Source organism: Fusarium vanettenii (assembly GCF_000151355.1).
Source record: "Fusarium vanettenii 77-13-4 chromosome 16 genomic scaffold NECHAsca_50_chr16_1_0, whole genome shotgun sequence".
Lineage (NCBI taxonomy): Eukaryota > Fungi > Ascomycota > Sordariomycetes > Hypocreales > Nectriaceae > Fusarium > Fusarium vanettenii.
Genome location: NW_003315839.1, coordinates 114,516 through 134,662, shown reverse-complemented (window position 1 = coordinate 134,662; position 20,147 = coordinate 114,516). Strand labels below are relative to the sequence as shown.

At 48.9% G+C, this 20,147-nt stretch overlaps 7 protein-coding genes across 7 annotated transcripts; 4 read left to right on the top strand and 3 right to left on the bottom strand.

Moving 5' to 3' along the window:
* Window positions 1-310: 310 nt before the first annotated feature.
* On the bottom strand, window positions 311-2,443 carry NECHADRAFT_88782 (uncharacterized protein; the record flags this gene model as incomplete). The annotated part of the gene is made up of 1 exon (XM_003041175.1): window positions 311-2,443. The coding sequence occupies one exon, from the start codon at window positions 2,441-2,443 to the stop codon at window positions 311-313; it is 2,133 nt and encodes a 710-aa protein (XP_003041221.1).
* A 1,319-nt stretch (window positions 2,444-3,762) lies between these two features.
* On the top strand, window positions 3,763-5,725 carry NECHADRAFT_55495 (uncharacterized protein; the record flags this gene model as incomplete). The annotated part of the gene is made up of 3 exons (XM_003041212.1): window positions 3,763-3,913; window positions 4,038-4,390; window positions 4,445-5,725. The coding sequence occupies 3 exons, from the start codon at window positions 3,763-3,765 to the stop codon at window positions 5,723-5,725; spliced, it is 1,785 nt and encodes a 594-aa protein (XP_003041258.1).
* A 3,826-nt stretch (window positions 5,726-9,551) lies between these two features.
* On the bottom strand, window positions 9,552-12,122 carry NECHADRAFT_88780 (uncharacterized protein; the record flags this gene model as incomplete). The annotated part of the gene is made up of 5 exons (XM_003041174.1): window positions 9,552-9,786; window positions 9,969-10,846; window positions 10,893-11,311; window positions 11,362-11,737; window positions 11,832-12,122. 5 exons carry the CDS (start codon window positions 12,120-12,122, stop codon window positions 9,552-9,554), a joined length of 2,199 nt encoding a protein of 732 aa, XP_003041220.1.
* A 330-nt stretch (window positions 12,123-12,452) lies between these two features.
* On the top strand, window positions 12,453-14,483 carry NECHADRAFT_88779 (uncharacterized protein; the record flags this gene model as incomplete). The annotated part of the gene is made up of 8 exons (XM_003041211.1): window positions 12,453-12,533; window positions 12,592-12,733; window positions 12,791-13,170; window positions 13,276-13,362; window positions 13,412-13,831; window positions 13,882-14,054; window positions 14,110-14,230; window positions 14,463-14,483. The coding sequence occupies 8 exons, from the start codon at window positions 12,453-12,455 to the stop codon at window positions 14,481-14,483; spliced, it is 1,425 nt and encodes a 474-aa protein (XP_003041257.1).
* Window positions 14,484-15,046: 563 nt separating this feature from the next.
* On the top strand, window positions 15,047-16,659 carry NECHADRAFT_55510 (uncharacterized protein; the record flags this gene model as incomplete). Its single annotated transcript, XM_003041210.1, has 4 exons — window positions 15,047-15,100; window positions 15,159-15,228; window positions 15,281-15,714; window positions 15,772-16,659. The coding sequence occupies 4 exons, from the start codon at window positions 15,047-15,049 to the stop codon at window positions 16,657-16,659; spliced, it is 1,446 nt and encodes a 481-aa protein (XP_003041256.1).
* Window positions 16,660-17,231: 572 nt separating this feature from the next.
* Window positions 17,232-18,407, top strand: NECHADRAFT_98211 (uncharacterized protein; the record flags this gene model as incomplete). Its single annotated transcript, XM_003041209.1, has 3 exons — window positions 17,232-17,823; window positions 17,882-18,215; window positions 18,260-18,407. 3 exons carry the CDS (start codon window positions 17,232-17,234, stop codon window positions 18,405-18,407), a joined length of 1,074 nt encoding a protein of 357 aa, XP_003041255.1.
* Window positions 18,408-18,870: 463 nt separating this feature from the next.
* Window positions 18,871-19,941, bottom strand: NECHADRAFT_55522 (uncharacterized protein; the record flags this gene model as incomplete). The annotated part of the gene is made up of 3 exons (XM_003041173.1): window positions 18,871-19,443; window positions 19,508-19,785; window positions 19,842-19,941. The coding sequence occupies 3 exons, from the start codon at window positions 19,939-19,941 to the stop codon at window positions 18,871-18,873; spliced, it is 951 nt and encodes a 316-aa protein (XP_003041219.1).
* Window positions 19,942-20,147: the final 206 nt, after the last annotated feature.

The following is a 20,147-nucleotide window of genomic DNA, read 5'->3' as shown; positions in this document are numbered from 1 at the left end:
AGAACACCGAGTGCCGAGACCGCCGAGGCTTGAAGTAAGGTTTGACTAGTAGGGAGTTGGGGGTGTTCGCTTTGTAATGGTTTCAATTACTTCTCTTGATACATCTACCATTCTTGTGATACTTTGACTCTTGAAGATACTTTTGGTCCACCTTGATACTCTGGCCCCAGTCAGAACCAGCACATGTAGGATGCGGATTGGCAATATCGATTTCAGGTAGCAAGCACTCCTTACAAAATCATAGCTTCACTAACTGCTGATATCGCCATGCTCCATCTCCACGAAACATGCCTAACACGTGGAGGGCCAACTACAGCATATTCGAGAAATCCCAGCCCAACATATCCCCGGTAAGATCTGCGGGGTGGAAAGAGTTGTCGGTGAGAATTGCGCTCAGAGAAGCAGACGGAAGCATTGGGAACTCCAACTCAGGAATTAAATTGTCAAAAGATTCATCGTTGCCCCTCTTTCGCCTCTGTAGAAGATCCTCATCGAATTGCAGGAAATTGGCATGCAAATCCTGGGAAGATGATGTCTCGTACGTAGTCAAGCTGCCTCGGCGGTTGCAAGCTTCAGCGATTAGCTTCTTTAACACGATTGCGCGCTCGCTACGCTGAATAGACTCAGGCCAATGGTCAAAAATACCATCAAGAACTAGCCATGCCTTGTTGCTCGTCGAGTCCTGTGCCCGAAAGGGAAGCTGCTTGACGACAAAGTTGGCGGCGGCCCATTGAAAATAGGTGCCGTGAAGCCAACGCCATTTCTCAAAAGCTTTCGTCCGCTGGATCTTTCTTGAAAGGTCCAGCACTTCTACTCCGAGTCGGAAGACGTGACTTTCCGTTTTTTCATCACCAAAGACGATACTTTGCGACGTGTTTCCTGGAAACAAGTAGGACAAGAAGCATCTCTTAGTTAAGATGAGTGCGGACGTCTTGACTGCGAATTGTCGAAAAGCTTCTTGCGACCCTGAATGGAGAAAGTACTTGGTATTCAGGTTCTGCCCAAAATGACGGAGTCGCTCCTCAGCTGTGTTGACCGTTCGTGTGAGAGTTGTTGTCATGGTGCCTCGTTCGAGCAGGGTTTGGTTAAACGATTGGGTGATCTCATATTGAATCAATGAGAAGCTTGTGTCTGTGAATCCAGAACTACCGCTGACCGCATACACGACACCGTCTGTCAGGTCGTCGTCGTCTACGTTGAGGGGTATTCTTGTATCAGATTCAAGAGTAAGGGGGCGATGGAAGGAGTCGAGGCCGGAGTTATCAGGATGATCAACGAGGGTAATCAACTGCCACCATAACCGCCTCCTCAGTTCAACATCGAGTGAAGCGAGATTGTAGGAGTGAGGGTCTCGGTTTAGTCCCATGCGAAGGGACAGATGGACGGCTACTCCATGTAAAGCACGGAGTCTCGAGTCACCCATGCATTTGAGGTAGTACAAGTAGAGCAAGAATGCCTGCATCGTTCTGAGATCGCGCGTGTCAAGAAAATTTGCGGCCGTGAGGGCTTGTTCAGTGCGTGCCGAGCAGGTCCGTCTCAGAGTCTCCTTATCGCATCGAAGGTTTGCTATAACGTCTTCCTCGGACATGGAGGTGATTGAGATGAGGCAAGCTGATTGAATCAGTGCCATACTGGCAGGATGTAGTCTTTGACCATCCTGCACTTGTACTAGCATGAGTTCTCTGGTGCTTGGTCTGTGAATGATTTTGACCAAGGGATCGACGCTCTCAGCGTACCTCTTCCAACAAAAGGCGCGGTAGGATGTTGGAAGGAGTTGCGGTAATTCCATATCTTGGTGCTGCCTGAGAGGGAACCCAGTGGGCGACGATGCCGGTTTGGGGGGGGCTTCATGCAACGGTGAGGGGGCATCCGGCTCTGGTGATATCGGAGTAGTCGAAGTTGCAGAAAGACCGATCTCGAGGCCGATCTCTGGAGATTGGCTACAGAGAGGGGATTTCTCAAGGTCGCCGTTGTGTGATCTAGGCCTTCTAATTGCTTCATCGTAAGCCGTTAAGGAGACTGAGTCTGGGATGCTCCCGCTGGGACGCCTCAGGGCTTCCTGTGCGTGGTCGCTACCGGTGCCAAGTAGGTGGTCCTGACCTTGGGAGGCATCATCGCTCGAGTTCGACTTTCGGATCCAGCTATTGATGTCACTGGTTGCGAAGTCGTCATCTCCATCTGTCAGCTCGAACATTGGTGCATGTCTCCTCAAATACGACTCCAGGCGGTTCAGGCGGTCGACGAGGGACGCGCTTCCGACCGGAGACGCTCGTTTTGCCATGGCCGCCTTCTTTGGTCTCCGGACGGTTCGAACTTGTGGGGGGTAAGAACAGGCATTATCCGCGATGATGCAGTTGTGGCAAGGGAGCTCCCGGTCGCATTTGACCTTGCGTTCGCGGCAGATACGGCACGCGGTCTTGAACCTGGGTTTAGGACTAGACATTTTGGCAGGTCAACGCAAGGCACAAGATGATGGCAGCAAAAGAATTTTGAGGCTGAGAGCTGCCTTCTGAGCGGACCATGTAGGTAAATATGTGGCATGTCGGCAACGGTCTGAGTCCTAGCGTCTGGGTTCGTTTTCCGATCCCGCTCCATTGGTCACATCTTGATAAGAGGTAGACTAGCTATCTGTTAACGGACCAAGTCCTTGTACCAGAGCCAGAGGGACGATCGATGGTCTCAATCAGGGTCTTCTTTGTACATCTACATGACCCCTATCTTGTGCTATGGCATTTATCTTCCTTCCCCGCACTATCCTGGAGATTTTGTGACAGATCATGGTGGAGCGGATGTCGCACCTAGAAGAGCCATGATCAAGATGGTCTTGCAGCTGAATGCGATGCGACAGGACCTGTCTACGTCAGTTTTTCGATCTACCTACCCAACAGGATCGAAAAGCACAGCGCAAGATTATGATGATTTAATTGACAGAGGCTAGAAAAATGCGACATTCGGCTCTGTAAATTGCAGGATCACAAATGGGCAAGTGATCCAATGCATGCTTTTGTGTCTCCAAAGCCCGACATCTTTCTTGCCCTCCTTTCTGAGCAACTTGACGTTGTCTAGAAACATCTGTACTCTGTCTAGCTCCATAATCCGACCTGGAGGCGTGATTGTCCAGCTTCGTTCTGGTCGCAACGCCTTTTCCCCAACGCTCTGCCGGGAGAAAGGCCAGGGTACCAACAGGAGCAAGTCTGAGCCTGCATTGCTCATTTGGAACATGGTATGACATTGCGAAACAAGGCTAAGAGCCCAGCGATGACTGATTTGGATCACGGAATAGGTCTAAACCATCATCACAGACCGACCCGAACTCGTCACAAACATTGATGCTACTTATCTGTTAGCTGACGCGGGGCCAAGCCACTATCTAAATCAACCGGACCAATGGCATCACTGCAATTTATCTCAAAGGTAGTTTAGCGAGGTTTGGGGATAAAGCTTTAAGAGACATTCGACGAGTTAGCCGACGGCCGACAATACCGACAATACCGACGCTACCGACAACAGCGACAACAACGAAAGCAAAGATCAAATCCCAAATTTACTGAAGCTAGGGATGAAGACGAAGAATGGCGCGGCACATGCAATGCGTGCCTTAATCAGCAAGAAAATACGTATTGGACAATGCTGCAGAGCTTGTCACGAATGTCAGGGATATGTTTGTTTCTTTATTAGAGTCTTGAGAGAACAGCAATAGGTACATGAACCTTTGCTACAGTCCATCAGTCCAGACACTTCAATACAGTAACATTCGGTGATATGGCTACTCAAGCAGAAAAACCGGCATTTGTTCGCTTCCCAAGCAGGAGAAGTACGGTATACAGCACCAAGGGCATGGTGGCATGTTCACAACCTTTGGCAGCTGAGGCAGGACAAAGAATTCTGAAGATGGGCGGGAATGCAGCCGTAAGTACCATCCATCCCTCAAAGTACGGCTTTGGTGACTAACTCCAGGTTTAGGATGCTGCCGTTGCTGTTGGTAAGTATCCGGCGGCTCTGATCTTCAAGCCGCAACGACTGAATGATGATGATAGCCGCTGCTCTAAACGTAACCGAACCTGCGTCAACCGGATTGGGAGGAGATTCTTTCTGCCTCTATTTTGATGTCAACTCGAAAAAGGTGCATGCCCTCAACGGCTCCGGCCGGAGCGCTGTCAACAGTTCATTGGCTCAAATCAAAGAGGACCTCCGGAATGCTGGAGCCGGGGAGCCACGTAAGATCCCCTTCGATAGCCCTCATTCAGTCACGACCCCTGGGGCTGCAGCAGCATGGCTCGACTCTGTCGAAAGATTTGGCAGCGGCCGCTTGACATTATCGCAAATATTTGCCCCTGCCATCGAGCTTGCCGAGGACGGGTTCCCTGTTAGCGAGATATCAGCAAGAATGGTAAGCTGATGAATCCTGTAACAAACCTGCCAATTCCCGCTCTGACCTTGGTAGTGGCAAAACGCCGAAAAGGCATTGAAACTGGCATCTCCAAACTTCAAAGAGATTCTGATACACGACCCCAGCGCCGAACAGCAAGCACGGGCGCCACGAGCCGGGGAGCTCCTTAGAAACCCCAGCTTGGCCCAGACCCTCAGGACACTGGCAACTGAAGGCAAGCCGGGCTTCTATACTGGCCGAATTGCCCAAGCCATTGCTCATGTGACGCAGAGCAATGGTGGCAAACTCGACGTCTCAGACCTGGAAAGCCATCTCGAGCGAGGTACTGAGGAAACCAAGGCGATTTCACTCAAGTTTAATGGTTTTGGGTTCGGAGGAGGATCAACACAAGACTCAAGCGGTCGCAGCTATGTCGAACTCTGGGAACACCCCCCTAATGGTCAAGGTATTGTGGCACTGATGGCCCTTGGAATCCTTCAGGAGCTCGAGGCGTCAGGAAAACTAGCGCCCCTTGACCTTGGAGAACACAACAGTGCTAGATATCTTCATGCTGTTATCGAAGCCCTTCGGATCTCCTTCGCAGATGCTGCATGGTGGGTAACCGACCCCGAGCACAGCCCCATAAGCCCTGAAGACTTGGTTTCCCCGTCATATCTGGCGGAGCGAGCCAAGCTATTCGATCCTGAGAAAGCTGGAAGCTTTACCAACGGTCACCCTGGTCCGTCCCCAGCCCAGAACCACAGTGACACAGTCTACTTTGCAGTCACCGACAAGGATGGCAACGGAATGAGCTTTATAAACTCAGTATTCCGCGAGTTTGGTTCTCACATGATTCCACAGGGTTGCGGGTTCACATTGCAGAATCGTGGCGCAAACTTTGACCTTGGCCCGGATGACCACCCCAACATCTACAAAGGCGGAAAGAGGCCGTATCACACCATCAGCCCCGGACTTGTTACTCAAGGAGAAGGTGCTGATCGCCAGTTACACTCGGTCTTGGGAGTCATGGGTGGTCTCATGCAGCCGCAGGGACATGTCCAGGTGCTTCTCAATACAGAGGTTTTTGGCATGAGTCCTCAGGAGGCGATTGATGCACCAAGGTTCTGTATTGCAGCCGCACAGGGTGAAACAGTGTATATTGAAGATGGAATTGGCCCCGAAATTGTGCAGAGCTTGAAAGACATGGGCCATCAGATTGAAGTTCTCAAGGAATGGCAGCGGGTCTGGTTTGGCAGGGGGCAACTCATTAGGCACCGTCGTGATGCTGAGACTGGACAACGGATCTATGCGGCCGGGAGTGACGGGAGAGGGGATGGTATGGCCATTCCTGCTTGACATGTTCTGATATAGAGGATGATAATAACGCCTGTCACCTGTTGTGAATGTTGGAAGTGATGCCGCTTTTATTCGTGTGAGACTTCGTGTGAGACTTCATTACGGTAGTGCGAACTTATCCTCAAAAGAACACGAGGTAACTAACACAACATGCATGGTAGATAAGTAGTAGATAAGCGTATTTAAACTGCTATCTACCCTACAAACACAATCGCAAAGTATTTGATTCGACCAGCTCAGTAGTTCCCACCTTCACTTTCACCTCTGTCTGGTATCGTTACGTACCGCAGCCCGTCTAACCGCAGATACTAAACCACCGTTACTTGGTTTTTGTCGTCCATTTACGTCTACCACTACCTCGATTTTAAGGCTGTAGATACTAACATCACTAATGCCGTATCTAGCCCTCACCTCACGATATGCACGATTGAACGGTATGGGGTCAAAAAACACAAAATGCTTCCAATGGACAATTCGATGCTCAATTACAGACTATGTGATCTTCAAGACTCTGTATCCTCACTGACTGCCGCTGTCGACTTTGAAAGTGTTAACCATAACTTCCAGTCAGGACCCATGAAGACGGAAATGATATGTTGTGACAACGCTCCAGCGTCTGGGATAACCATACTAATATCTTTGCTGTATCTTATTAGCCCCCTTTATATAAGTAATACTACTATAGCTACGGCTAAAGCAAGCTGCAGCTGAGTTGCACTCTAACGAATTGTTGTTCTATTATAAAGACCAAGATCAGCGGCCTGAAGGGCTGAGTGTAGGGTAGGGAGCTGTGAGCAGAGATCGCACGCACTTGGTCGTGGAAAGCAGAGCCACAGAACACGAAGTACCTCCCTCACCTCTGACTCGTAAAAGAAAAACCATAGAACCAGGATTGATTCAAATCTTGACTGGAATCTCATTGATTTTGTTTTCCCTTCGCATGTTGCGCTGGTTCGTCAAGATGAAACCTCGACGCGCTGCCTTCCTAATTTAGTTAGTGTCGGAGTCGCAACAACAATATGCCGGGATCCCCGCCCTAGGTTTCTCGGCCAACCAATCTTTGCTGATCGACAATATCGACAACATCAACATCAACGACTCAACTGGATAGGCATTGGCATCGAGCGTTTCAATAGATACGCCGCGAATGGCATCTAAAATACATATAGTAATCTATTAGTGGCTAGAGGATCTTCCTTAGCTAGACCATTAATTTCTCATCGATAACCTCTAGCCGCCAGCTAAGAAGCAAAAGATCTATTACTAAAGCTTTTACCTCCTATCTCCTAATAAGTCGACTACCAGCTCTGCAGACAATATAAAACCGTTTGACCGCGCGTCTGTGGCCGAAAATATAACACTAGAAACGCCAGGAAAACGCAAAGCCAGCGACATAAAAACCCTCGATAACGACACCCCCCAGCTAATAAAGATCGCTTCCAACGCTAGCTCCATCCTAGATCTATCCTCGCAGAGCAGCTAGCAATCTAGCCGCTTATTACCCGTCAAGAACTTTCCTATCTAAGGCATCGGAACCCATAGTCTAACATCTTAGACATTAAATCCCAACCAGCGTAATATACCGCTAGCCTTATTAGACTTACTAGGCGAGATAGAGGATATTAGAATATACTATAGGGTTATCCTGGCTTACCTCTAGGTTCATAGTATTTATATATAATATATCCTATCGACTACTAAGTAGTCCATATAGCCAGAGATTAAAAAGCGATTATCCAATAATAAATCACTATAGCGGCTTTATCCATTTACATATATTACATTAAGTAACTCCAATATCAAGACTCAGGACCCGGCCTTAGCATCCAGTCTTTTATCTACTATTAAAAGCATAATAAAATAGGCAGGATAATACTAGATATTGGGATTTAACGAGACGGGATAGAACCATCGAGTGCATACCTCTCTCCTTTACGCCGCTCTTAATAAGGAATAATGGCCAGGCAGTTCGCTAATAGAGTACTCCCCTTAGTGCATTTCTGTTCTTCTTATGGCTTCTTGTGCTAACACTGCCTAGCATAAATGCATCTATTATACCACGCCTCTATAAGTTCCCGATTCCTTCGACAAAGGTAGACTATATCTTACATATTAATCCCACTCTAGATCTCGATATAGCTACCCATATCGCCGTCCAGCGACTCTAAGACAGCATTATAGAAAACTCTATTAACTATATGGCACTTGATCCCCTCCGTTCCTTTCCTATATATCTTAGTATTAAAACTAAGAAATATAGCGGAGACCTTAGGAAGGCTAACCTATAATTATGTTTATAGCAAGCCGCGCAGTGGACTCTACTCATAGGCCAGGCAGGCAATACTATTAATATATTACCTTTTCTTCCCGGCATTATTGTGCAGGGATACAAGTAGAAGTTTATTGCGACGACGAGAACAAACAAAGAGACAATAAGTGGCTTACTATAATGGTTATTACTTATAATATAAACTAATATTAGGATAGACGCTTTAGGCTAGTACTTCATTTAGCTCAACCATGATATCGCTTGGCGTATTATAGATCATAGCAGGACTAAGTAGGCTTAGGAGATGGTTGACAGAGGTATTTTGGCTATGGTATAAGTACTATGTCCTTCATATAACATGATAATTCAACAATGAGAGAATTGAATTGCCTGGTTAGGCGATAAACGTGCATGTTCAATTTCACTATCGTCCCGACATTTCTATGGGTTGGAACCCTATTTTATCGGATGGGCTTTGTCAGGTCTATACAGCCTGCACTGTCTGAGTCGTGGCCTGCACTTTTGCGATGCTTGTGGGTGTCTGATCCGTTGTCGCTGTTTAAAACTTGGACAGTTTGACGAGGCCTTGATATATGGAGCAGTAGATGTCGTTAGGCGCTTTCTATCTAAATACTAAGCAAGCCTTGTAACAATGAAACCTTGCAGCGTATTGCGATTGCATCGCATAGTTAATTGAAGTATAGCTAGGGTCGCGTAGGCCAGTCTTTCGTTGTCATAAAGGCATATTTATCCCCAAGCCAGCGTCAATGTGCGATGTTGCAAGCTTCACGTAGCATTTTGCAAAGATTTACGGCTAGAATCGGTGGTAGCAACGCGAAGACTCGAACAGTTCAGACTGTGCATAAAGTCGAGCCCGTGACTTAGAGCCAAGAAATCACGAGCTACGACAATTTTACTGATGTACAAGCAAACGCTATTATAATGGTTCCTCCCGCTCATTTCGTGGACGTTATTATTGTCGGTGCTGGCCTCAGCGGCCTTCGTGCAGCGACTGAGCTACATTCAGCTGGACTCTCGTGTATTGTCCCCGAAGCAGAGGATCGGGTTGGACGACGGAACCGGTTTGGTCGACATGGGGACTGTCTGGGTCAACGATAGAAATTAGTGTGAGATATTTGCCTATAGTTTACGATCTTCTGGCCTAGTTCCCATCAAGGGCCGGGCTGCAACTATAATAAAGAACAGATTATCAACTCATCATAACATCATGACCCGATGTTAACACAGTGGTTGCCTATAGTTTACAGATGAGCAACTCAAAGACGCCGCCCAAGCTCTCATTGCCAAGATATCGGAGTATGTCGACCGATCTGAGCTTGAGAACTTTCATCTTGGCCCTGATGCGAAGCGCCTCGACTCTTTGACCGCCTTGGAGTTCGCTAAGGAAGAATTCGGGATTGATCTCTCTGAGATACTAGCCACTACCTTGACTAGGTAGCTTTTTGGTGTGGATACGGACGGAGGTGATCACATCGCTGGGCAGACGGACATATAGGCTTTGGCTTGACTATTGCTGACTTTGTATTGAGGTTTATGTTATATCCCTGATGTGTATCTTGCTAGACGGGCGAAATACGAAGAGACGATGGCGAACCCGAGGTAGAGAGGGGCTGTTGACACTTCGGCACTGGCAGAGCTGGGCATCTGTACGTCGGCGGGCATTTTTGGGGCATTCCTGGGAGACCAGAGACTGCTAAGTGGGAGTGGGAGCCGTCCAAGGGGGTCGTCGGCGATGCGACGGAAGATTATTTTGCTGATAGTGACACGGGTACTGGTGCATAGTAAAAATATATTCTTAAGCTCCTTCGTCTGGGTTTAAAAAATCCAACTGTTCCCATAAATGCAAGTTAGATATTACCGACTCGAAAGCAAACTCAGTCATCTGACACGTATCGTTCCTAGTGCACAAGTTTAGATTTGAACAACTCTGATCTCATTGTTACACGAACTCACCCTGGGTGGATATCCTCAAGGACTTTGTTGAAGCACTCATTCGCATAGGACTGTAACTTCCCAGGGAATAATTGTAGAAGGCCTTGCATGCATTTTATCTTTCTTTGGAGATCGGGACATGACGGGTTGTTGATGATTCGCAGCAGCAAGATGAGGGATGTTGAGAGAATGTGATGAGAATCGAACCAAAGCGAGTCTGTAAGGAGATTTCTCGCCTGCATGTCTCGAAGTGTTGTGAGGGCACCATCGTTGTTATCCTCACAAACCTTGACATGACGGCTGGTCGTGTGGTTCTCGACAGTGGAGTCGAGCAGAAAAGGCCGAGTAATTAGGACTAGGATATAGTAATATCTTAGTCGAAGATAGAGTGTTGCTCGTGCAAAGGATTCCGATATTACTGCTGCTTTGGTCAAGTGTGCTGGTAAGCTAGCCCACCAGGCGTCTAGTTCCTGGAGGAGAAAATCTACATCTTCCTCTCTGCACTGCTGCTTCAGGAAAATGCGGTTCATCGCTTGAGAGAGAAACTGGGCCAAGCGAGCTGAAGCTATTGCATACATGGGCGGAGTTGAGGTGCCCATAATAAAACCCTGTACTGTATCAGCCTCATAAAATCGTGCAAGTACGAGAGCTGTCCTTACATCGGAGGGAGATGGGACGGTCTTGGCATCCACAGACCGGTCAGAAGATCGCCCGAGGATGGATGAGCTCCACTGGTCCAATTCGAATAATGACCACCACAATCTTTTCTTTTGTTCTGCAACCATCAGGCTGTCGTCATCCGTCCCGATGTGCATACCGAGCGACCGGGCAATCCTGACTGCGCTGCCTAGAACAACCCAGGCGGTGTGCCGTTGATTATGCTTCTGCCGGTACAAAGCCTATATTTCATCAGCCAGATCCATCGCAGTTGAACTTGTCCCGGACCATTAGCATCATAGCCTGAACACTTTCCAGGCTACTCTCTTCAATCACACTTTCCATCTGCATGCGAGCAAGCTCAAAACTTTCCAAAGAGCCATTCATGAGAGCCACTACGAGCTGAATGGTGACCTGAACGGAAGGCGGTGTATCTCTCCCACTATACGCCGTCTCAACAGCGTTGAAGAAGCTCTCGGGGCTGAGAATGTAGACCACGCTGTTGATGTGGTTGAAGAATCTCACACCACACTGCTCGCATGTTCTTCTGTCGGGTAGTGCAATGGCTGGAATTCCACAAGGGGGGTCACCGTCGCGCAGATCAAATGTATGGTCTCGCTGTAGCATTGCCAGCCTAGGAAACCTGTCTGCGATGTACGAACTGATGTTGCATTGTATCACGGTATAGCTTGAAGCACCAACAAAACCTGCCGTGTATTCAGTACTGAAGCCTGCTTCTGCTGTGGGAAATACCTACGGCGCTGACATGTGGCATCTGAAATGAAGGCACCGTCGAGACTGCCTTCAGACGCAGAGGGCGATGGGTCATCGGTTGCACTGGCGGTCTGTGGGGCCTCGATGGGCATTGAGATAGAGTGTGGAGGTGAGGCTTCCTGCATCGGGCGGGGATTCAACGAGCCCCTTGGTGCACTTTTCAGTGTAGAGACATATTGTCGTAGCTCTTCTACACTTAGTGAGGTATCCGGTGAGAAGTGTCGAACAATTGTAGCCATCAACTCGAACCGCTCCTTGGAGGTGTGGTAGTAAGGTCGTGCTACAACCTCGTCCGTGACGACACAGTCTAAGCCTAGGCGTTCGCATCTCCCACATGCTCTCGATGATGATTTGTCGCACTTGAGTGGTCAGTGAGGATAGCAGAGCAGATGTCATGGAGAAAGAAAGAGCAGAATGGAAAGGGCGGGCTGGAAGATTCATGATTCAACTTACCCTGATCTTGCGGCGTCTGCAATTAACGCAACTAGAGGGTAGCCGACGGCCCTTGGCGCTTGTGCTCATGCTCATGGCTCTGTGGGGGCCAATGTACGATAGAGAGGAGAGAATCAGGTAATTTGGCGGGGCTGGAGAAGGTAAGTTGTTGGCTTTGTGGTCAACTTGCCACTGAGGACTGAAAACGATGGCGATGGCGATGGTGTTGGTGTTGGTGTTGGCGTCGGTGATGCCGGGAGGAAAAGCTGGGGCACAATACATCAGCCGGGGTTCAGGGGAGTTTCCCCGCATCTTTGCTAAAGCCCCGTCCGTGCATTAATGCGGGGGAGGCTTATTAGCAAAGGCAATATAATCATGCTCATTGGATGGCCGGAAATAAACGAAACAGAGGCTGAGCGGTGACCGTCAGACGCGCGCTTCAAGTCCCAGTCACCACGGAGCGGAGCGGATCGCGGCGACCGCACTTGTGGGCCCCGGGCTCCTGGTTCCTCATCGACGACGACCATGACATTCATTTGGATAATCAACTCTCTAGGTGAATAAGTAAGTGCCAAATCTACGCGAAATGAGACCTACCTGCCACTCACAGTACAACCGCGTCTCGAAATTACATTTTTGGCCATGTCGTCTCTCGAATCTACCCTGGACGTTCACCTTCCAGGCCAGAAGTTTCTTGTCCTCATTTTCGCTGCCTTGTGTCTTGTATGTTCTCAGCTCCCTATACATCTATCTTCATGCCAGACTAACTTGACTCTCTTAGCCGGTCGTTTACAATGTCTTGTTCCATCCCCTCGCGCAGATCCCGGGCCCATTCCTCGCCAAGCTTTCTGATTTATGGCACGCATACCACTTGTCAACTGGCACTCGTCACATTCTGCTCTGTGACCTCCACGACAGATATGGTTGGTGCAACGTGTACGCTCCGATGTGTTGCCAATGAGGACTAAACTCTTCGATAGGTCCGCTTGTCCGGATCGGACCAAACACAGTCTCCGTCAACACGAATGAAGGACTGCAGAAAATCTTCTCGGCAACTTCACCGATCGACAAATCTCCATTCTACCAGGCCTTTGCGCCGGGCTTCCATAGTAGTTTTGCCGCTGTTGGCGATGCCTTTAGGGAGAAGAAATCGATACTCTCTCATGCATTCGCGCAAAAAAAGCTCGACGCCATGGAAGTGACATTCATGATACACATCAAGAAGCTTTGCGAGGTCATGAAATCGCAAAAGGCAGTGGAACTTGACGAATGCTTGTCGGCTTTGACCATTGACATCCTGTTAGATGTGTGCTTTGGCGAGACGTTTGATCTGTTGTCCAACCCTATAGAGAAGAGCAAAGTTAGTGGGGGATTGGTTTAAGCCTCAAAATTTGTCTCACTGGTAAGCAGCACGAATGATGCTCCTAGGGTTAAACAAATCAAGCTAACCTGACGCCAACTGTAGGAGGCAACTCTCTGGCGGTGGCCAGTATTGCAAAAGGCCATTCGAATATTGTCGAGCAAGTACACAACTCGCGACTACCCAGCGCAGGTAAGGTGCCCGCAAAGATACAATGCCGACATTGACTCACAACTGGCAGAGAGCTATCGGAGCAATGCTGAAGCAGAGACAGAACGCGTCGGGCAGAGAAGATATTTTCAACTACCTGCTAACCGCTGAGAAACCTGGGTCTGGTGAGCCGTTTCCAGACAGGGAATTGTTCGGTGAAGCAATCATTCTGTTTGTTGCAGGATCCGACACTACCTCGACCGCCCTTCTGACCACATTGTGGCATTTACTTCGCCATAAGCACACCTATGATAACGTGGTGAATGAAGTTAGATCAAGATTCAAGTCCATTGATGAGCTTACTTACAAGGAGGCTCAATACCTCCCTTATTTGAGAGCCGTCATCGAAGAAGGCTTGAGAATATTCCCACCAAACTCTGGATTTATACCACGACAAGTGGTTAGATCTGGTCGACCCTTCATCCTCCATGACATGGAATTCCCTGTCGGAGTAAGACATCGCTGACAAACGATCCGATGATATGGCACGATAGCTAATAGCCCGTCCAGACTGAGATAGGCGTGTCAAACATGTCCCTACACCGGAATCCGTTGTATTTCGAAAACCCAGACCAGTTCATCCCGGAACGCTGGACCGACGGAAGCAAAGCAAAGAGAGACAGGCCTGCATTCTCGCCATTTTCGAAAGGCCCACGATCGTGTCTAGGAAGGAAGTGAGTCATCCCCTTGGGCAAATAGCTGGATTTCGCTGAACCTCTTCGCGTAAAGCATGGCATACGTGGAAATGACTCTTGTCCTTGCCGCCCTCTTTTTAGAGCTAGACATGGAGTTCCAAGATCCGGCCACTGAAGCCAGAGACGGCTACAGGCCCACTGATTCGTTTGTGTTGGTACGGCCTAAAGTGAGAGTGCTTGCCACGCCAGGCAGAGGAAGTAGTGGTGGATAACAATTTTATAAGTCTTTCCTCCCTATGATGGTGCCGTGTATCAACGTAAGGTCTAGAGGACGGAGGGTTGCACTCGGTGGAAATAGAGGTTAGACAGATATACCACCTTAAGGACCACAGTATGATGGGGTTGAGCTCCTTGTCTTTGATGCTGCCACTATCACTGGCCATTTAGCCTTTCTTGATTGCCACCTAGAGTACATTCTGTATTAAATTTCCACGGTAGTCACGCTTCCACACCTTCATTGTTATAGACCTGATGCTAAGCTTTAAAGTCTTCATACATCCGTAAACCTCCAATACCATGTTGAGAATACGTGAGATGAAAATACCAAACCCTCGTATGGCTTGTAGTTCTCCCTCATTAGCTGCGTCATCGTTGGAAACCCTTCCAAAGAACTCGCCTTGGTGAGCTTTTTTTCATCAAACCATTGACTATCACATGTACAACATCGAAGTGATAAAAGATCGGCGGAGTTTAGTCCCTAGAACCCGGCCAACTACCGTCAGTGCCCGCACCGCGGTATCCGCATTCTCGCAAACACTCGGAGGCTGCGACGCCCCTTGCGTCACACAATGTCGGGACTGTGGGCCCTCGGTCTCCGCTCGATTCGGTCTCCGCTCTCTAAGGCCATTATACGTCTATAAGTCGTGCTAAATCGAGTGACCGAAGTCAACTCCTTTGCTAACAAGAGTGTTTTTTCCCGAAGAAAAGCAGTCGCACGATTTGTCACCAACAAACGAAAAACGTTGACGAACATGACCAACAAGACTGGACAGCCAGTTGAAGCCAAGCTCTTCATCAACGGACAGGTATGTGATCTCGCCGACGCTCCTTGCAGTTAGTAGTGGCTTATGAGAGAATCCCCAGCTGGTGGATGCATCAGACAAGAAAACGTTTCAACTTAAATCGCCCTGGACCAATGAAGTGGTGGCAAATGGTAAGATTGCACATCTTGTACCCTCCGAGCCGGCGTTGACACCACATCATAGTTGCTGAAGCCAGCATCAATGATACCAATGCAGCAGTGAGAGCAGCCGAGGCGGCGCAACCTGGATGGGCCAAGTTATCACCAAAGCAGCGCGGAGAACACTTGAAAAAGCTCGCAGGCCTACTTCGCGAACATGGTGATGAGCTGGCACGCTTAGAGGCCCTTTCCATGGGCCGGCCTATTGGCGGATATTCCGACCACTTGATTGCGGCCAATCGGTTTGAATATTACGCTGAAGCTGGATACACTATTCTAGGCAAGTCAAGTCTAAACACGCCAGGGTATTTGAACGTTACACTACGCCAACCATTCGGTGTCGTGGCGGCAATTATTCCATGGAACGTTCCGCTTGTTGCTTTTTCTGGAAAAGTTGGTCCAGCTCTGGCAGCAGGCAACACCGTTGTCTTGAAGAGTAGCGAGAAGGCGCCATTGACGGTGGGTTTCAAGCAGTCGCGGCCTGATCTCGTATGCTAATAGTTGGGGCTGGTTTAGTCTATTCGAGTTGCAGAGTATATCAACCAAGCTGGCTTTCCACCGGGCGTTGTAAATATCCTCTCGGGGCACGGCAATATCAGCGGCGCAACTCTGGCCTCCCACATGGACGTTCGGGCTCTCTCTTTCACGGGCTCTACACGCACAGGTCGGTTGATTCAGGAAGCCGCCGCCAAGTCCAATTTGAAAAGCTTGATCTTCGAACTGGGAGGGAAGTCCCCGGCAGTAATTTTCGAGGACGCAGACCTAGAGACAGCTGTCACTGCAACAGCACACAGCATTCAATGGAACAGTGGCCAAGTGTGCATGGCCAACTCGAGGATATATGTCCAACAGTCCATTGCACGAGTGTTCATTGCGTCATTCAAGGCGTCATTCGGGAAAATTCGTCTTGGTGACCCAATGGATCCAGCTACCAATCACGGCCCATTGGCTGATGCTACTCAAGCCGATACTGTAGCTCGGTACCTGGAAATGGGCAAGAAGAGTGGAAAACTGGTTCTGGGTGGCGATTTCGAGCCACAGACTTTCACCGTCAGGCCGACCATTTTCACGGACACGGACGAGGGCGCCAAGATCTTAACCGAGGAAGTATTCGGCCCCGTCGTCCACATCAACACTTTTGATACAGAGGAGGAAGCCTTGGAAAAGGCTAATGCGAGCGAGTACGGATTATATGCCGCAGTGTATACGAGAGATTTTGGCCGGGCTTTGCGATTCGCCATAGGCCTTGAATCGGGCACAGTTGGAGTAAACTGCACCTCTCCTGCTACAGGATTTGATATGCCTTTTGGCGGGTATAAGGCAAGCGGGGTCGGTCGTGAAGGAATCAGAGAGAGCTTGGATGCGTTCCTTGAAAAGAAAACAGTGTTGCTCAAGATTGATTAGGCAAAATGTAACTGTACACGATTCATGCCCTTTGAAACGTATTGGCAATAAAACCTTGATTAGTTATAACTATGACTTCCTGACACCTCTCTGAATCTTTCAGCCCCTGATATTATATCGACTGGATCGTTTTACCCGTTGAAGTGCAGAGAGGAGAAATAACCGAGTCCTCAGCTATGCCTTCGTGAGGAGCTATTTTCGTGCTGAATCGCCGGGAGTCTCGTGATGCCAAGTTGCGCAGCTTTGATTCGTACCTCTTCGCGTCATTATTACTCAACCAGGGATTTGGACTTACCCGTTGGGCCATGAGCAGAAAGATCCGAGAGACGGTTACAGTAAGGTGGAGGCTCGCGGAGACCGCCTAGTCCCCACAGCGGCCAAGCTTGGCAGAGCGCGGAGGCCGAGATCTAACTCGTGTACAGTGTCTGTCAATGGATACTGGGGTTGGAAGCTCTTATTAAATGCGGCTCAGATGTCAGGGTTCTGTATGTTGACACGCCTTAACGGTTAATACTGATTTTATCCTTCCATGTTGGAGTCTTCCTTTCGATATTAACGAGTCATCTCATACCATGCCCGGTTCTACGATCCCCAAGATAGCACTGGAGGAGGCTTTCACTCTTCCAGAGCTTGCAAACAATAGCAACGGCTTTACTGGGCCCAATGGAGGACAAGACCTGGTCCAAGATCTTCTTGATATTCAAGTTCGACGATTGGAAAGGATGAAGGCCAGCGGTGTTTCTTTCATGATCTTATCGCTCACATCCCCTGGTCCACAGGATGAGGCGGACCCAGAAAAGGCTCTAGCCCTAGCGAGGCGAGCGAACGACTATCTCGCCGGTGAGATCCAAAAGAACCCTTCATGCTTTGCCGGACTTGCAGCTCTTAGCATGCATGACCCGAAGACTGCCGCGATTGAAGCTCGACGAGCGATCAAAAGCCTTGGCCTAGTCGGCATCCTCGTCAATGACTTCCAGACGGTCAGTGCTGACGGGAAACAAATCGTCTTCTATGATCAACCAGAATGGGATGTGTTTTGGAAAGAAATCACAGAACTCGACGTCCCCGTTTACATCCACCCTCGTCTCACCACGCCGGACGTATCAAAAAGGTTTCTGGCTGGCAGGCCTGGTCTACGAGGGAGCGCTTACTTCTTCGCCGTCGGTAAGTGCAAATTATCTGGGCCTCCCATAGCGTACTTTGATTGCTTGACGAAATCCAGGAGTCTCCTTACATGTGCTGGGTCTCTATATCAATGGAGTATTCGAGCGCTTTCCAAACCTGCAGATCATTGTCGGACACATGGGTGAACATTTACTCATACAACTGTGGAGAATTGATCACAGATTCAGTTATAATACTGGTGTCTTGAAGCCAAAGACAGAAAAAACATTCAAGGAGGTAATGAAAACAGTACGCCTCACCACTTTTTCGCAATTGGCTGTGTTTCAAACTGCTAATGAAGTGAACAACAGAACATCTCAATCACTACTAGTGGGCATTATGGTACTCCTGCATTGCTTTATGCAATCCAGGAAATCGGGATACAAAGGCGAGTTGAGAAATCGAGAGTCATAGGGGAAGTCTAATGTGTCTGTAGGGTCATGTTCTCGATCGACTACCCATATGAAACCATGGAACAGGGCCCGAAATGGTTTGACGAGATTACGGACCTTTCACAAGAGCAAAAGGAACAGATTGCGTGGGGAAATGCGAAGAGACTGTTCAAATTGAACTGTGGAACTTAGATGGTAGCAAACAATGGGGATACTTTCCAACTCTAAGTGATGGCCGATTGACTTCTGAATGGTGACGGCGGATGAAGGAATGCCTGCATCTTTTGCTATTATGACTAATGGGTTTTTGCCGTCATTGCAGATAATAATAACAATAACGGCAAATGAAGCAGTAAAATCGAACTTTACAGTCCCCCCTCACACAAACGCGTACCGAAACACAATAGCCTCACGCGCCGTTGATTATTGGTAAGATCAACGCAGTGAATTCAACTCCTAATGTTAGATAGAGAAACAGAATTATAGGTATCTCTCCCTTTTGCCAGTCTCTTTGCAGAAGGCCGGCCAAGGTAGCAGAAAGTGTGATTCGCTACACTGTGGTGATTTCTCTGGTGATAAATCGCAAAACACACACCTGGATATATTATTCCTAATCTGATTGCCCTACTGTCTTATGCTAACGTTACAGCTTCCTTCAGGCCTTTCCATTCAAGACCAGAAAGTCTAGGGCCCTCCGTACGGCTGGCCACTCCGCATCGACGTGGGATAGTCCTGCATCAAATCCATGAGATTGATTCGGAACCAAAGAAAGCTCCGTTTTTACTCCATGGCTGCGCAGGTCCTCGAATGCCTTTTGACTGAATCTAGGGGGAACCATGGCATCCGCATCGCCGTGCAGAAAGAAGGTCGGAGGAAAGCCGGGTTTGAAAGCTTGTGCTGGGTCGACACTCTCGAAATCGCCGTCTGTGACGATGGCCTTGATCTGTGTCCCATTCTTTAGGGCAGTGAAAAGCCAGGCGTTGCGAGGAATAGAGAGGTCAGGTGCAGGCATGCCCCTTTTACGGGTTCCGCTTGTTGACGGGGCCGCCGTCTCCAAGGATGTGACTGTTGTCGTCAAGATGGGTTCTTGGTAGATTTTATCCAGGAAGGTCTGCTCAAAGGGTGGAATTCCGGCAAGGACAGGTAGTGGACTGTGCCAAAACTGATCACTCATGTACTTGACGCCGTAAAAGTCGAGGATCGCTCGTGGTGGCTTTGGAAGACCTCCCTGTTCACCAACAGTTAGTATTCTTTGCCACGTGTTTCAAAGCAGTTGGAGAGCTATTTGGTACCAGGTGTAGGGCCAATAGGCCGCCAGCCGACTGACCGAATGCAACAATCTTTTGTCCATCTACGGCAATACCCGCATCGTTGTTGAGCCTGGCGGGTAGATCCGACTTGCACCACGAAAAGGCGTCGACCGCGTCCTGTATGACATGGTGCAGGGGGACCTGTGGGCACAGGCGATAATCCGCCGACACAACAACGTAGTGCGCACCACAAAGGTAGTCGATTTCGACTTCGGGTATGAAGTGCCTGGAACCAATGACGAATCCTCCCCCGTGAAACGCTAAAGCTTGGAAATGTTAACCATGGAATGGGCCTGTCTACAGTTTCTATGCCTACCGATCCCATAGGGACTCTCATCCAAGGTGGATTTCCAGATTACCGTGGCCGCGACGCTAACGCCGTCGACTTCTTTGTAAACGTAGTCTCTTTTGAACATGGCGAAATCAATGATAGGTGAACGCTTCCGGCGGAACGTTGTCCCTGGGTGGTAAAAGAACAATGAGAAAGAAAGATGAGCGTTGAATGAAAGGTCGAATTGCCGAACAGTCTGACCGAGATAAAAGGGCGTCTAAAGTCGGCGAGTTGCCGAATAACTTACGCAACGCGGTGACCGCCAAAGCAAATGCAGGGCAGAGCGGTCTC